This window comes from Telmatherina bonti (assembly GCF_933228915.1).
Source record: "Telmatherina bonti genome assembly, chromosome: 14".
NCBI lineage: Eukaryota > Metazoa > Chordata > Actinopteri > Atheriniformes > Telmatherinidae > Telmatherina > Telmatherina bonti.
This window is the reverse complement of record NC_136612.1, coordinates 5,996,127-6,013,200: the sequence shown is the minus strand read 5'-3', so window position 1 is coordinate 6,013,200 and position 17,074 is coordinate 5,996,127. Positions and strand designations below refer to the sequence as shown.

Sequence of the window (17,074 nt, the reverse complement as noted above, 5' to 3'; positions counted from 1 at the left end):
CTGAGTGGAAACCTGGATGAAGATGTGGAATCAGCTCACATTTTCCCCCAAATGATAAATGTCTCAGTTTCATAATCTGATATGATGTTTATCTTTTACTGGGAATAAAATATGACCTGAGGAAATTCTGATATATGGACATTTTACACAGAATCACAACATATTAAGATAAATCAATGAAACATGAAGTTCAGAGTTGGATCAGAAATAAAACGTTTATGAAGTTTTAAATATGATAGTTGTTCATTAATAAGTTTATTTATTAGAGTATAACTGTTTGTTTCTCAGAAAGCTGAGATGATGCATGAAACACCCTAAAACGCCCTGGCTGGAGCGCGTTCACGCGGCTCCGCCAGAACGCGCTCTCCTGTGCTGCGTTCAAAGACTGTTGGTTTTATTTCAGGTTCGCTATCCTGCATGTTACAGACAAAAGTCTAAATCTGATCATCACGTGATTGGCCCTATTGTCGACTTAACCTGTTTTTACTAAATACAAGTGTAAATATGAAGTCATAATAGATTATTTAACAAATATAAGAATAAATATTTTTATGTTAGAGTCAGAATGTAATTTATTTGTGAAAAATGTTTGGTTTTGAAACACAAATGTCACACTTGATACACAGATGCAGTAATTTGGTATAGTAATATAATCTTCTTATCGATCAGCCAGCAGCTGTTCTCCAGCTGTGAAGTTCCCTAAAAGGCGCGTGCTCTCTGCTTTCCTGCGGCGCGTAAAGGCAGCAGCAGACTGGGGCGAGCGCGAGCCTCTTCGCTCCTTATCGATGAAGTTGTTTCAAAGATGGCGGACTTCCTGCCGTCCCGCTCCTTGTTATCGGTGTGTTTTCCGAACTGCCTGCTGACGAGCGGCGAGGCGGAGCAGCTGCGGAGGTCCAAGGCCATCGATAAATGTCTCCACCGCGACAAGACCTACGTCAAGCGGCTGGTGAAGATCCTGCTGCTCGGAGCGGGGGAGAGCGGCAAGTCCACCTTCCTGAAGCAGATGCGCATCATCCACGGCCAGGACTTCGACCAGAAGGCCAAGGAGGACTTCCGCGCGACCATCTACAGCAACGTGATCAAAGGTAGGCCGGCGCGAGCCTCTGGCGCGAGGTGGTGGGTCAGGGATGGGGAAGTGGGTGCGTGGGAGCCGCTCCACTCATCTGCACACTTCTCTGCGCTCCACTAACCTGGTCTGGTTAGTTAGCTGGTTAGTCAGATGGTCAAGCAGTTTATTTAGTCAGCTAGTTAGTCAGCTGGTCAAGTAGTTTGATTAGTTAGCTGGTTAAGCAGTCTGGTTACTTAGCTGGTCAAGCAGTCTGGTTAGTTAGCTGGTTAAGCAGTCTGGTTACTTAGCTGGTCAAGTAGTCTGGTTAGTTAGCTGGTTAAGCAGTCTGGTTACTTAGCTGGTCAAGTAGTCTGGTTAGTTAGCTGGTTAAGCAGTCTGGTTACTTAGCTGGTCAAGTAGTCTGGTTAGTTAGCTGGTTAAGCAGTCTGGTTACTTAGCTGGTCAAGCAGTCTGGTTAGTTAGCTGGTTAAGCAGTCTGGTTACTTAGCTGGTCAAGTAGTCTGGTTAGTTAGCTGGTTAAGCAGTCTGGTTACTTAGCTGGTCAAGTAGTCTGGTTAGTTAGCTGGTTAAGCAGTCTGGTTACTTAGCTGGTCAAGCAGTCTGGTTACTTAGGTGGTCAAGCAGTCTGGTTAGTTAGCTGGTTAAGCAGTCTGGTTACTTAGCTGGTCAAGTAGTCTGGTTAGTTAGCTGGTTAAGCAAGCCAGGAAATGCCCATGCTCTGTGTTCGGCGTGTCAACACTGATGTGAGGTTGTTTAACGTTGATTCTAGCAGCACTGACTAGCTGTGGGAAGTCTGAGGACAGTGAACCATGATCACCAGTTTTCCTGAACTAACGGCAGGTCTGAGCCCTGAATGCGTCATGGCAGGTTTTATCCTTTCGTGCCTTAATCACACATCCAGTCCAGCCTTTATGTTCCCTGATTGGTGTAAGTGTTTAGTGTGTGAGATGGAAACATGGCGTTCACAGAGGTTCCTTTATTTTCATTCATTCGTCTGTCTGCAAGTAATGCACCAGGTGTTGTTATCTTGTTCTGGTCATCCATCCATCCATCTGTCCATCTGTTCATCCATCCATCCATCCATCCGTCCGTCTGTTCATCCATCCGTCCATCTGTTCATCCATCTGTCCCATCTGTCCATCCATCCATCTGTCCATCTGTTCATCCATCCATCCATCCATCCGTCCGTCTGTTCATCCATCCGTCCGTCTGTTCATCCATCCGTCCATCTGTTCATCCATCTGTCCCATCTGTTCATCCATCCATCCATCCATCCGTCCATCTGTTCATCCATCCATCCATCTGTCCATCCATCCATCTGTCCATCTGTTCATCCATCCATCCATCCATCCGTCCGTCTGTTCATCCATCCATCCATCCATCCGTCCATCTGTTCATCCATCTGTCCATCTGTTCATCCATCCATCCATCTCTCCATCTGTTCATCCATCCATCCATCCATCCGTCCATCTGTTCATCCATCCGTCCATCTGTTCATCCATCCATCCATCTCTCCATCTGTTCATCCATCCATCCATCTCTCCATCTGTTCATCCATCCATCCATCCATCCATCCATCCGTCCATCTGTTCATCCATCTGTCCACCTATCTGTCTGTCCATCCATCCATCCATCCGTCCGTCTGTTCATCCATCCGTCCGTCTGTTCATCCATCTGTCCATCTGTTCATCCATCCATCCATCTGTCCATCCATCCATCTGTCCATCTGTTCGTCCATCCATCCATCTGTCCATCTGTTCATCCATCCATCCATCTGTCCATCCATCCATCTGTCCATCTGTTCATCCATCCATCCGTCCACCTATCTGTCTGTCCATCTATCCATCCATCCGTCTATCCATCTGTCTCTCCATCCATCCATCCATCCATCCATCTGTTCATCCATCCATCTGTCCATCCATCTGTCCACCTATCCATCCATCCATCCATCCGTCCACCTATCTGTCTGTCCATCTATCCATCCATCCATCTGTCTCTCTATCCATCCATCCATCTGTCTATCCATCCGTCCATTCCTCCACCCATCTGTCCACCTATCCGTCTGTCCATCCATCCATCTGTCCACCTATCTATCCGTCCGTCCATCCATCCATCCATCTATCTATCCATTGTTTATCCATACATTTTTCCATCCATCCATCCATCCATCTGTCCATCTTTCCATCCATCCGTCCATCCATCCGTCTATCCATCTGTCCATCCATCCGTCCTCTCTGGATGTGTAAGGCTGGCTGACATGCTACATGTAGGAAGCAACACGTGTGGCGGTTGCCGACACTCCTCAGGTGTGATTGTCCTCTTCCACAGCATGACCCAGGTTAAGAAGAAGTGGAGGAGAATGGCTGCCATGGAGGTCTACCTGCTTCCTCCATGAAGACGTAGAGCGGGTCTTTCCCTTCCTACTGAATCGAGCTGAATCAGAACCCAGACCCCCAGAACCCAGATCCCAGAACCCCAGATATCCTGAACCCCAGAACCCAGACTCTAGACCCCCAGAACCCAGACCCCGCAGAAACCAGATCCCAGATCCCCAGAACACAGACCCCCAGATCCTTGGTTCCCCAGACCCCAGACCCCCAGATCCTTGGTTCCCCAGACCCCCAGAACCCAGACCCCCCAAAACCCAGACCCCCGAGAACCCAGATCCCCAGAACCCAGACCCCCCAGAAACCAGACCCCTCAGATCCCAGACCCCCAGAACCCAGACCCCCAGATCCTCGGTTCCCCAGAACCCAGACCCCTCCAGAACCCAGATCCCAAGAACCCAGATCCCCAAGAACCCAGACCCCCAGACCCCCAGAACCCAGACTGCAGAACCCCAGACCCCCAGATCCCCAGACCCCCCACATCCCAGACCCCCAGAACCCAGATCCCAGACCCCCAGAACCCAGATCCCAGAACCCCAGATACCCAGACCCCCAGATCCTCAGAACCCAGAACCCAGAAACCCAGACTCCAGAACCCCAGATCCTCAGAACCCAGAAACCCAGACTCCAGAACCCCAGACCCCTCAGATCCCAGACCCCCAGATCCTCAGTTCCCTGGAACCCAGACCCCCAGATCCTTAGTTCCCCGGAACCCAGACCCCCAGATCCTCAGTTCCCCAGAACCCAGACCCCTCCAGAACCCAGACCCCCCAGAACCCAGACCCCCCAGATCCCAGATCCCCAAGAACCCAGAACCCAGACCCCCAGAACCCAGACCCCCCACATCCCAGACCCCCAGAACCCAGACTGCAGAACCCAGATCCCCAGAACTTGGATCCCAGAACCCCAGATACCCTGAAACCCAGACTGCAGAACCCCAGCACCCAGATCCCCAGAATCCCAGATCCCAGACCCCAAGAACCTGCATCCCAGATCCCCAGAATCCCAGATCCCAGACCCCCAGAACCCAGATCCCCAGAACCTGGATCCCAGACCCCCAGAACCCCAGATCCTCAGAACCCAGAACCCAGAAACCCAGACTCCAGAACCCCAGACCACAGACCCCCAGTACCCAGAACCCAGATCCGAGATCCCAGATCCCCAGAACCCAGATCCCAGACCCCCAGAACCCAGACTGCAGAACCCCAGAGCCCAGAACCCCAGACCCCCAGAACCCCAGACTCCAGAACCCCAGACCCCCAGAACCCAGATCCCCAGAACCTGGATCCCAGACCCCCAGAACCCATATCCCCAAAACCCAGACCCCCAGATCCTCGGTTCCCCAGATCTGCAGACCCCCAGAACCCAGATCCCCAGAATCCCAGAACCCAGAACCGCAGACCCCCAGATCCGAGATCCCAGACCCCCAGAACCCAGATCCCCACAACCCCAGATCCTCAGAACCCTGAAACCCAGACTCCAGAACCCCAGACCCCCAGATCCGAGATCCCAGACCCCCAGAACCCAGACTGCAGAACCCTAGATCCCCAGAACCCAGACCCCCAGAACCCCAGACCCCTGGTTCCCGGCTACTGTGTGATCCCAGCTGCAGGGATTTACCTCCTAACCAGACTTGCTACCAGAGTTGAACATTTCCATCCTGAACGTCTCTGTTTGGACCCCGGAGGCGTTCAGGTGGAGAAAACTCACCTGTTTAGATCTTATTAAAGCTGCATTCTGCATAATCAGGGGCGTGGCCTTCTGACTGACGGACATCCCATATAAGGCAGCTAGAAGACGGCGAATAGCGTCCCTCAGCTTTAGCACGCCGACCTGCTTTAGATGGTCTCTGAACCTCCTCCCGGTCCAAAGACCTTCGTCCCGGTCCAGAGACCTTCGTCCCGGTCCAGGACCTCCTCCCGGTGTGTCTGCAGCAGATGTAATGTTGTTGGAGGGATTTCAGACCAGAATCCTGGTGTTGTCCTCCTGCAGGTATCAGGGTGTTGGTGGACGCTCGGGAGAAGCTGCACATCCCGTGGGGCGACCCGGCCAATCAGCAGCACGGCGACACCATGATGGCGTTCGACACGCGCTCGGCTCTGGCCCACGGTCACGGCATGGTGGAGCCCAAGGTGTTTCAGCATTACCTGCCTTCCATCCGGGCCTTGTGGGCCGACCAGGGCATCCAGAACGCCTACGACCGCCGGAGAGAGTTTCAGCTGGTGAGTAGAGTCCTGGTGGTTGACGACACAGACCGCCACGGCTCGTTGGTCCTCAGGAAGGTCAGGTTGTAGAGGAGACGGTCTGGGAAGGTTCCTCTCAGGTCTTTCCTGGTTTCTGACCTCGGCTAACGTCCAGGATGTCCTGCTGGGGTCAGGACCGCTCCGGCCTTCGCATCTGCTGTGGGTTAGGGTCTAATGGTGCAGGGATGGATAATGTGGCGGCGTCTCGGAGACGAGGACAGAAGAGATGCGGCGTCGTCTGGGAGACGAGGACAGGAGAGATGCGGCGTCGTCTGGGAGACGAGGACAGAAGAGATGCGGCGTCGTCTGGGAGACGAGGACAGAAGAGATGCGGCGTCGTCTGGGAGACGAGGACAGAAGAGATGCGGCGTCGTCTGGGAGACGAGGACAGAAGAGATGCGGCGTCGTCTGGGAGACGAGGACAGAAGAGATGCGGCGTCGTCTCGGAGACGAGGACAGAAGAGATGCGGCGGCGTCTCGGAGACGAGGACAGAAGAGATGCGGCGTCGTCTGGGAGACGAGGACAGAAGAGATGCGGCGTCGTCTGGGAGACGAGGACAGAAGAGATGCGGCGTCGTCTGGGAGACGAGGACAGAAGAGATGCGGCGTCGTCTGGGAGACGAGGACAGAAGAGATGCGGCGTCGTCTGGGAGACGAGGACAGAAGAGATGCGGCGGCGTCTGGGAGACGAGGACAGAAGAGATGCGGCGTCGTCTCGGAGACGAGGACAGAAGAGATGCGGCGGCGTCTCGGAGACGAGGACAGAAGAGATGCGGCGGCGTCTCGGAGACGAGGACAGAAGAGATGCGGCGGCGTCTGGGAGACGAGGACAGAAGAGATGCGGCGGCGTCTGGGAGACGAGGACAGAAGAGATGCGGCGGCGTCTGGGAGACGAGGACAGAAGAGATGCGGCGTCGTCTCGGAGACGAGGACAGAAGAGATGCGGCGTCGTCTCGGAGACGAGGACAGAAGAGATGCGGCGGCGTCTGGGAGACGAGGACAGAAGAGATGCGGCGGCGTCTGGGAGACGAGGACAGAAGAGATGCGGCGGCGTCTGGGAGACGAGGACAGAAGAGATGCGGCGGCGTCTGGGAGACGAGGACAGAAGAGATGCGGCGGCGTCTGGGAGACGAGGACAGAAGAGATGCGGCGGCGTCTGGGAGACGAGGACAGAAGAGATGCGGCGGCGTCTGGGAGACGAGGACAGAAGAGATGCGGCGGCGTCTGGGAGACGAGGACAGAAGAGATGCGGCGTCGTCTGGGAGACGAGGACAGAAGAGATGCGGCGGCGTCTGGGAGACGAGGACAGAAGAGATGCGGCGGCGTCTGGGAGACGAGGACAGAAGAGATGCGGCGGCGTCTGGGAGACGAGGACAGAAGAGATGCGGCGTCGTCTGGGAGACGAGGACAGAAGAGATGCGGCGTCGTCTGGGAGACGAGGACAGAAGAGATGCGGCGGCGTCTGGGAGACGAGGACAGAAGAGATGCGGCGGCGTCTGGGAGACGAGGACAGAAGAGATGCGGCGGCGTCTGGGAGACGAGGACAGAAGAGATGCGGCGGCGTCTGGGAGACGAGGACAGAAGAGATGCGGCGTCGTCTGGGAGACGAGGACAGAAGAGATGCGGCGGCGTCTGGGAGACGAGGACAGAAGAGATGCGGCGGCGTCTGGGAGACGAGGACAGAAGAGATGCGGCGGCGTCTGGGAGACGAGGACAGAAGAGATGCGGCGGCGTCTGGGAGACGAGGACAGAAGAGATGCGGCGTCGTCTGGGAGACGAGGACAGAAGAGATGCGGCGGCGTCTGGGAGACGAGGACAGAAGAGATGCGGCGGCGTCTGGGAGACGAGGACAGAAGAGATGCGGCGGCGTCTGGGAGACGAGGACAGAAGAGATGCGGCGGCGTCTGGGAGACGAGGACAGAAGAGATGCGGCGGCGTCTGGGAGACGAGGACAGAAGAGATGCGGCGGCGTCTGGGAGACGAGGACAGAAGAGATGCGGCGGCGTCTGGGAGACGAGGACAGAAGAGATGCGGCGGCGTCTGGGAGACGAGGACAGAAGAGATGCGGCGTCGTCTGGGAGACGAGGACAGAAGAGATGCGGCGTCGTCTGGGAGACGAGGACAGAAGAGATGCGGCGGCGTCTGGGAGACGAGGACAGAAGAGATGCGGCGTCGTCTGGGAGACGAGGACAGAAGAGATGCGGCGTCGTCTGGGAGACGAGGACAGAAGAGATGCAGCGTCGTCTGGGAGACGAGGACAGAAGAGATGCGGCGTCTGGGAGACGAGGACAGAAGAGATGCGGCGTCGTCTGGGAGACGAGGACAGAAGAGATGCGGCGGCGTCTGGGAGACGAGGACAGAAGAGATGCGGCGTCGTCTGGGAGACGAGGACAGAAGAGATGCAGCGTCGTCTGGGAGACGAGGACAGAAGAGATGCGGCGGCGTCTGGGAGACGAGGACAGAAGAGATGCGGCGTCGTCTGGGAGACGAGGACAGAAGAGATGCGGCGTCGTCTCGGAGACGAGGACAGACCAGTTCCTGCTGAGTCATGCTGGAAAAGTGTTTTGATCAGAAACCGATTCATAGAAAATTGATAAGTTTTCTGAGTTGTCTGAATGGATCTTGGGTTAATTAGGATCATGGAGCCAGTCTAAAAGGACTCCAGACTGGATGGACGAGTTTCTGATTCTGAAGCATGGAGCCAGAACCAGCCTGCAGGACTGGTTTTACTGGGCTGAACTGGTGTGGAAGAAGGATGTGGCATGGTCATCGTACGGGGTCACATGACCGGTCCTGCTGCGAGGGAGGCAGACGTTCCCAGCAACCTAACCCTAACCCGGCACGGCGAGAGGCGGTGGAAGACAGAGCGAGGTTCACAATGAGAGGGAGGGTCAACAAGATGGCTTCTGGATTCTGTTTCCCACTTTATGGCTTCTCTTCTCATCGTTTCATTTCTACTTTATTCTTTACGACGTTCCAACCAGACAACGGAGACGCGGAGGACCAGAAGGTCTTATCACACTCTACCGCGTAACAATCAGGGCAGGGACGACACGTTTGTCCCGATTCAATTCCCATTTTCTGGTTGCCGATTCAATTTAACCATCGATTCGCACAATTCTTCCATATTTCTGATTTTTGTAGATTAAAAACAAAAAATGAACAGAATTTTTTCTGCTCGTCATTTTTCTTGGTTTCTGTTTGAAAAAAACGTTGCAGTAGCCAGATCCTCATTCTGCTGCTGTAACGCCCAAGAAGACAAGAAAAAAGACCAAGAAAAACAAGAAAAAAAAGATAATTGTTTTAATTTTTTTTAACAAAAACATCGATTTTAAAATTGTGAAGCAAAAAATCTCAATATTCGATTTCCCACCCTGAGTAAGAATGAAGAATATTTGTTTATTTCCAGTTATATTTTCCTGTCCCTCGTGTCCGTGGTCCTGTCGGCTGCAGTGGAGTCCATCTACTGGGAACGCTGGTGGAAGTGGGCCTGCTGTACTGGTTTCTTCCGTCGTCCCGCAGCAGGAACTGTAGGTTTTGCTGGGAGGGGCTGACTTCTCCTCTCCACACGAGCCGTTTCCCATCAGCTGATCCCGTGAGGACGCCGCGTGTGTGTAAACACATGGAGCTGTTCCACACGCCTGTCGATGTTTCTCTGGAGGCGGGGTCTAAACAAACGTTTGTGTTACGCTACGTCTGAAATGGAGCTCTTCTGTCCTTTTCTCAGGGGGAGTCAGTGAAGTATTTCCTGGAGAACTTGGAGAAGCTGGGCCAGTCGGTAAGTTCCTCCCAGCCAAGCTGGACCGTGATGCTGGATGTGATAACGCTGAGCTCCTTTACTGGAAAACAGAAGTGAAAGTCTTCCTGTCCACAGTGGGGACTTCTCCGCTCTGTGTGGCGTCACACTACAGGTAGCGTTCAGGGACATTCCACACTGCGGTTTTATAAAGCCGACCCTTTAAACCACAGCTGCTTTCATCTGACGATCTGAAGGTTGAATTAAAACAACTCGCGTGGTGGAAGTTTGTCTTTCCAGCAGCCAATCAGGATGTGTTGTCGGAGGGAAATGAGTCTGACTGGAGGATCTGTTAACGCCATCCCTAAAGGCCGTCGCCATCTCTACAGTTTAATGTGAGATGTAATCAGGAGGAAAAGGGTTTAGTTTGACTTCAGATATTATCATACTGGAGGAAAATACACTGGAACCAGTGTCCAGGACAACCTGCTGACATTACTACTGGTTTACATGATAGACCACCAGTTTCCAACCAGTTAAAAGCCAGTTTCAACAATTGTGACTATATTACTCCTATTTACAAGTGTGAATCCTAAATCCTAAAGAAGATTTTTACCTGCTAGTTTTCCACTCTTCTGAACATTCATTCATTCATTTTCCAAACCGCTTATTCCAATTCAGGGTTGTGGGGAAGCTGGAGCCTATCCCAGCTGGCTTTGGGCGACAGGCAGGGTACACCCTGGACAGCTCGCCAGTCCATCGCAGGGACACATCGAGACAACCAACCACTCACTCCTAGGGTTTAGAGTAACCAGTTAACCTAACATGCATGTCTTTGGATGGTGGGAGGAAGCCGGTGTACCTGGAGAGAACCCACGCATACACGGGGAGAACATGCAAACTCCACACAGAAAGGCCACTGACCAAACCTCGCCCCAGCCAAGGATCAAACCAGTGACCTTCTTGCTGTGAGGCCACTGGCCTCTTCTGAATAATAAAACTTAACATTTTATTGATTTTTAATGTAGCAGGAAAATAATGATCCTCTATGGCTGGAATAAAGCCAAGAAGACGTTTGGGATGCAGCTGAGGTGGAGGTGCTGCAGTGAGGAGAGCAGGTAGACAGTAGCAGGAAGACGTGTAGAAACATGGAAACATTTATTGTTCATTGTTATCGTTAACAGTAATTATCGTTTGCACATGTATTAAATAGTAATTAAAGTTTACACATGTATTAAATAGTAATTAAAGTTTGCACATGTATTAAATAGTAATTAAAGTTTACACATGTATTAAATAGTAATTAAAGTTTACACATGTATTAAATAGTAATTATCGTTTACACATGTATTAAATAGTAATTAAAGTTTACACATGTATTAAATAGTAATTAAAGTTTACACATGTATTAAATAGTAATTAAAGTTTACGCATGTATTAAATAGTAATTAAAGTTTACGCATGTATTAAATAGTAATTAAAGTTTACGCATGTATTAAATAGTAATTATCGTTTACGCATGTATTAAATAGTAATTATCGTTTGCGCATGTATTAAATAGTAATTATCGTTTGCACATGTATTAAATAGTAATTAAAGTTTGCACATGTATTAAATAGTAATTAAAGTTTGCACATGTATTAAATAGTAATTAAAGTTTGCGCATGTATTAAATAGTAATTATCGTTTACGCATGTATTAAATAGTAATTATCGTTTACGCATGTATTAAATAGTAATTATCGTTTACGCATGTATTAAATAGTAATTAAAGTTTACACATGTATTAAATAGTAATTATCGTTTACACATGTATTAAAGAGTAATTAAAGTTTACGCATGTATTAAATAGTAATTAAAGTTTACACATGTATTAAATAGTAATTAAAGTTTACGCATGTATTAAATAGTAATTAAAGTTTACACATGTATTAAATAGTAATTAAAGTTTACGCATGTATTAAATAGTAATTAAAGTTTACGCATGTATTAAATAGTAATTAAAGTTTACACATGTATTAAATAGTAATTAAAGTTTACACATGTATTAAATAGTAATTAAAGTTTACACATGTATTAAATAGTAATTATCGTTTACACATGTATTAAATAGTAATTATCGTTTACACATGTATTAAATAGTAATTATCCTTTAGACATGTATTAAATAGTAATTATCCTTTAGACATGTATTAAATAGTAATTAAAGTTTACGCATGTATTAAATAGTAATTAAAGTTTACGCATGTATTAAATAGTAATTAAAGTTTGCACATGTATTAAATAGTAATTATCGTTTACACATGTATTAAATAGTAAAAGTTTGCACATGTATTAAATAGTAATTAAAGTTTGCACATGTATTAAATAGTAATTAAAGTTTGCACATGTATTAAATAGTAATTAAAGTTTGCACATGTATTAAATAGTAATTATCGTTTACGCATGTATTAAATAGTAATTATCGTTTACGCATGTATTAAATAGTAATTATCGTTTACGCATGTATTAAATAGTAATTATCGTTTACGCATGTATTAAATAGTAATTATCGTTTACGCATGTATTAAATAGTAATTAAAGTTTACGCATGTATTAAATAGTAATTAAAGTTTACGCATGTATTAAATAGTAATTAAAGTTTACACATGTATTAAATAGTAATTAAAGTTTACGCATGTATTAAATAGTAATTAAAGTTTACGCATGTATTAAATAGTAATTAAAGTTTACGCATGTATTAAATAGTAATTAAAGTTTACGCATGTATTAAATAGTAATTAAAGTTTACACATGTATTAAATAGTAATTAAAGTTTACACATGTATTAAATAGTAATTAAAGTTTACACGTATTAAATAGTAATTGTCGTTTACACATGTATTAAATAGTAATTGTCGTTTACACATGTATTAAATAGTAATTGTCGTTTACACGTATTAAATAGTAATTGTCGTTTACACGTATTAAATAGTAATTGTCGTTTACACGTATTAAATAGTAATTGTCGTTTACACTTGTATTAAATAGTAATTGTCGTTTACACTTGTATTAAATAGTAATTGTCGTTTACACTTGTATTAAATAGTAATTGTCGTTTACACTTGTATTAAATAGTAATTGTCGTTTACACTTGTATTAAATAGTAATTGTCGTTTACACTTGTATTAAATAGTAATTGTCGTTTACACTTGTATTAAATAGTAATTGTCGTTTACACTTGTATTAAATAGTAATTGTCGTTTACACATGTATTAAATAGTAATTGTCGTTTACACATGTATTAAATAGTAATTGTCGTTTACACATGTATTAAATAGTAATTATCCTTTAGACATGTATTAAATAGTAATTATCCTTTAGACATGTATTAAATAGTAATTATCGTTTACACTTGTATTAAATAGCAATTAAAGTTTGCATATGTATTACTGGGAGGAGACGAGGCGGTCCTGAAGTCAGTTGGGATTTTTTAAAGAAAGCTCTTCTGCAACAAGCTTCGGAAGAGACTTGTACGTCATTTCCTTTCTCAGTTTGGTCGTACGCCACGTTCAGAATTAAATCCAGGCAAGTCGTTGTGCACAAGTCTACCGCCTCTCACCTGATAACCTTAGTTCTGGTTCTAGACCGTCTGGGTCTTACAGTTATGGGAAGGTCCAGACATTCCTGACCAGAGACCAGGATTGTTATTGTGGTGTTTATGCACAAGCAGCAGAAACTGTAGACCAGTCCACTTCAGACCAGACCCAGGACAAGTTCTCCTTTCAAAGAGATATGTGTTATTTCCTGGATCAATAACTTCCAGGAATGGGTTGTCATGGTAACCCATGAAGGATGGTTTTCTGGGTTATAATCAATAGAAAGCCCTGGGCAGGTGTGGACATGTTTTCCTGCCCAGCTGTGTCCTGATCCCATCATGTCCTTGCAGGACTACCTCCCCACCCAGCAGGACATCCTCCTGGCCAGAAAGCCCACCAAGGGCATCCACGAATACACCTTTGAGATAAAGAATGTGCCCTTCATTATGGTGGACGTCGGCGGGCAGCGCTCCGAGAGGCGACGCTGGTTTGAGTGCTTCGACTCTGTCACTTCCATCCTCTTTCTCGTCTCCTCTTCGGAATACGACCAGGTGAGTCATCTGGAACCTGCACCATCATGTCATCACCTGCGGTGGTGTTGGGGAACTGGGACCTGCGGTGGTGGTGGGGAACTGGGGACCTGCGGTGGTGGTGGGGAACTGGGGACCTGCGGTGGTGTTGGGGAACTGGGGACCTGCGGTGGTGTTGGGGAACTGGGGACCTGCGGTGGTGTTGGGGAACTGGGGACCTGCGGTGGTGTTGGGGAACTGGGGACCTGCGGTGGTGTTGGGAACTGGGGACCTGCGGTGGTTTTGGGAACTGGGGACCTGCGGTGGTTTTGGGAACTGGGTCCTGCGGTTGTGTTGGGAACTGGGGACCTGCGGTTGTGTTGGGAACTGGGACCTGCGGTTGTGTTGGGAACTGGGGACCTGCGGTTGTGTTGGGAACTGGGAACTTGCGGTTGTGTTGGGAACTGGGAACTTGCGGTTGTGTTGGGAACTGGGGACCTGAGGTTGTGTTGGGAACTGGGACCTGCGGTTGTGTTGGGAACTGGGGACCTGCGGTTGTGTTGGGAACTGGGACCTGCGGTTGTGTTGGGAACTGGGAACTTGCGGTTGTGTTGGGAACTGGGAACTTGCGGTTGCGTTGGGAACTGGGTCCTGCGGTTGCGTTGGGAACTGGGGACCTGCGGTTGTATTGGGAACTGGGGACCTGCGGTTGTATTGGGAACTGGGGACCTGCGGTTGTATTGGGAACTGGGGACCTGCGCACCTGCGGTTGTGTTGGGAACTGGGAACTTGCGGTTGTGTTGGGAACTGGGAACTTGCGGTTGTGTTGGGAACTGGGAACTTGCGGTTGTGTTGGGAACTGGGGATCTGCGGTTGTGTTGGGAACTGGGAACTTGCGGTTGTGTTGGGAACTGGGACCTGCGGTTGTGTTGGGAACTGGGAACTTGCGGTTGTGTTGGGAACTGGGAACTTGCGGTTGTGTTGGGAACTGGGGTCCTGCGGTTGTGTTGGGAACTGGGACCTGCGGTTGTGTTGGGAACTGGGACCTGCGGTTGTATTGGGAACTGGGAACTTGCGGTTGTGTTGGGAACTGGGGACCTGCGGTTGTGTTGGTAACTGGGAACTTGCGGTTGTATTGGGAACTGGGACTTGTGGTTGTGTTGGGAACTGGGAACTTGCGGTTGTGTTGGGAACTGGGAACTTGCAGTTGTGTTGGGAACTGGGGACCTGCAGTTGTGTTGGGAACTGGGAACTTGCAGTTGTGTTGGGAACTGGGGACCTGCAGTTGTGTTGGGAACTGGGAACTTGCGGCTGTGTTGGGAACTGGGACCTGCAGTTGTGTTGGGAACTGGGAACTTGCGGTTGTGTTGGGAACTGGGAACTTGCAGTTGTGTTGGGAACTGGGACCTGCAGTTGTGTTGGGAACTGGGAACTTGCGGTTGTGTTGGGAACTGGGAACTTGCGGTTGTGTTGGGAACTGGGAACTTGCGGTTGTATTGGGAACTGGGACTTGCGGTTGTGTTGGGAACTGGGAACTTGCGGTTGTGTTGGGAACTGGGAACTTGCGGTTGTGTTGGGAACTGGGAACTTGCGGTTGTGTTGGGAACTGGGGACCTGCAGTTGTGTTGGGAACTGGGAACTTGCGGCTGTGTTGGGAACTGGGAACTTGCGGTTGTGTTGGGAACTGGGAACTTGCGGTTGTGTTGGGAACTGGGAACTTGCGGTTGTGTTGGGAACTGGGAACTTGCGGTTGTGTTGGGAACTGGGAACTTGCGGTTGTGTTGGGAACTGGGAACCTGCGGTTGTATTGGGAACTGGGAACTTGCGGTTGTGTTGGGAACTGGGAACTTGCGGTTGTGTTGGGAACTGGGAACTTGCGGTTGTGTTGGGAACTGGGAACTTGCGGTTGTGTTAGGAACTGGGAACTTGCGGTTGTGTTGGGAACTGGGAACCTGCGGTTGTATTGGGAACTGGGAACTTGCGGTTGTGTTGGGAACTGGGAACTTGCGGTTGTGTTGGGAACTGGGGACCTGCGGTTGTGTTGGGAACTGGGGACTTGCGGTTGTGTTGGGAACTGGGAACTTGCGGTTGTGTTGGGAACTGGGAACTTGCGGTTGTGTTGGGAACTGGGAACTTGCGGTTGTGTTGGGAACTGGGGACCTGCGGTTGTGTTGGGAACTGGGGTCCTGCGGTCTGACCCAGTGGTTTCGTCTGTGTGAAACCTGCAGGTCTTGATGGAGGATCGGCAGACCAACAGGCTCAGCGAGTCCCTCAACATCTTCGAGACTATTGTCAACAACCGGGTATTCAGCAACGTCTCCATCATCCTGTTCCTGAACAAGACGGACCTGCTGGAGGAGAAGGTGAAGCAGGTCTCCATCAAGGACTACTTCCCGGAGTTCACGGGTGACCCTGCCAGCCTAGCGGACGTGCAGCGCTTCCTGGTGGAGCGCTTTCGTAAAAAGCGGCGTGAGCAGCAGCCGAAGCCGCTGTACCACCACTTCACCACGGCCATCAACACGGAGAACATCCGGCTGGTGTTCCGCGATGTCAAGGACACCATCCTGCACGACAACCTCAAGCAGCTCATGCTGCAGTGAGGGAGGGGGCGGGGCCAGTCGCAGGAGGGAGGGGGCGGGCTCAAAACCGCCGCCATGGTGCCTTTTTCCTAACAGTGGTCCTTGTTTCCAGCCCCCCCTCCTACAAGCCTCCTAAGAACTCCTGAACTTAGACTTTGTATTAACACCCCCCCCCCAGCGCTTGTTCACTGTGACTCATCAGACCTGTAACTGACTCCGACACCCCGCTGTCCACGCTCTGACAGACCCCCCCCCCACACACACACCACACACACCACATTCTACCATGTCACCTCCTCACGCCATGCTCCGCCCCCAGCAGCTTCACCTGTCACTCAGGCGGAGGAATACGCTGCTTTTAGGCCGGTGAAGTGTCCTCAGAAAGGAGTCCCGGCTTCTGATCGTGTGACTGAACATCTGCACCTTCTTCTGGTTTGGGTTCTTCCTCCTCCTCTTCCTCCTCCTCTTCCTCCTCTTCTTTCTCCTCCTCTTCCTCTGGTTCTTCCTGTGGTTCCGGGTTCTTCCTCCGGTCCTCTGAGCCCCGTCTGGGCGTCCGGCTGCTCAGACTGATGCGGTTCTGTAAAGCAGACCTGCAGCTGCAGAGAGAACGTTGCTTCTCAGGGTTACACAAAGTCCCTCCTCTTCCTCGCCCTCCTCATCTTCCTCACCCTCCTCCTCTTCCTCACCCTCCTCATCTTCCTCGCCCTCCTCATCTTCCTCGCCCTCCTCCTCTTCCTCGCCCTCCTCATCTTCCTCGCCCTCCTCATCTTCCTCGCCCTCCTCATCTTCCTCACCCTCCTCATCTTCCTCGCCCTCCTCATCTTCCTCGCCCTCCTCATCTTCCTCGCCCTCCTCATCTTCCTCGCCCTCCTCCTCTTCCTCACCCTCCTCCTCTTCCTCACCCTCCTCATCTTCCTCGCCCTCCTCATCTTCCTCGCCCTCCTCCTCTTCCTCGCCCTCCTTCCTCGCCCTCC

General features: G+C 49.9%; 1 protein-coding gene across 1 annotated transcript; it reads left to right on the top strand.

Annotated features, from left to right (window-relative positions):
• Positions 1-666: 666 nt before the first annotated feature.
• Positions 667-16,121, top strand: gna13b (guanine nucleotide binding protein (G protein), alpha 13b; the record flags this gene model as incomplete). Its single annotated transcript, XM_079253489.1, has 5 exons — positions 667-1,085; positions 5,449-5,678; positions 9,427-9,477; positions 13,363-13,563; positions 15,750-16,121. Exons 1-5 carry the CDS (start codon positions 803-805, stop codon positions 16,119-16,121), a joined length of 1,137 nt encoding a protein of 378 aa, XP_079109615.1. The 5' UTR covers positions 667-802.
• Positions 16,122-17,074: the final 953 nt, after the last annotated feature.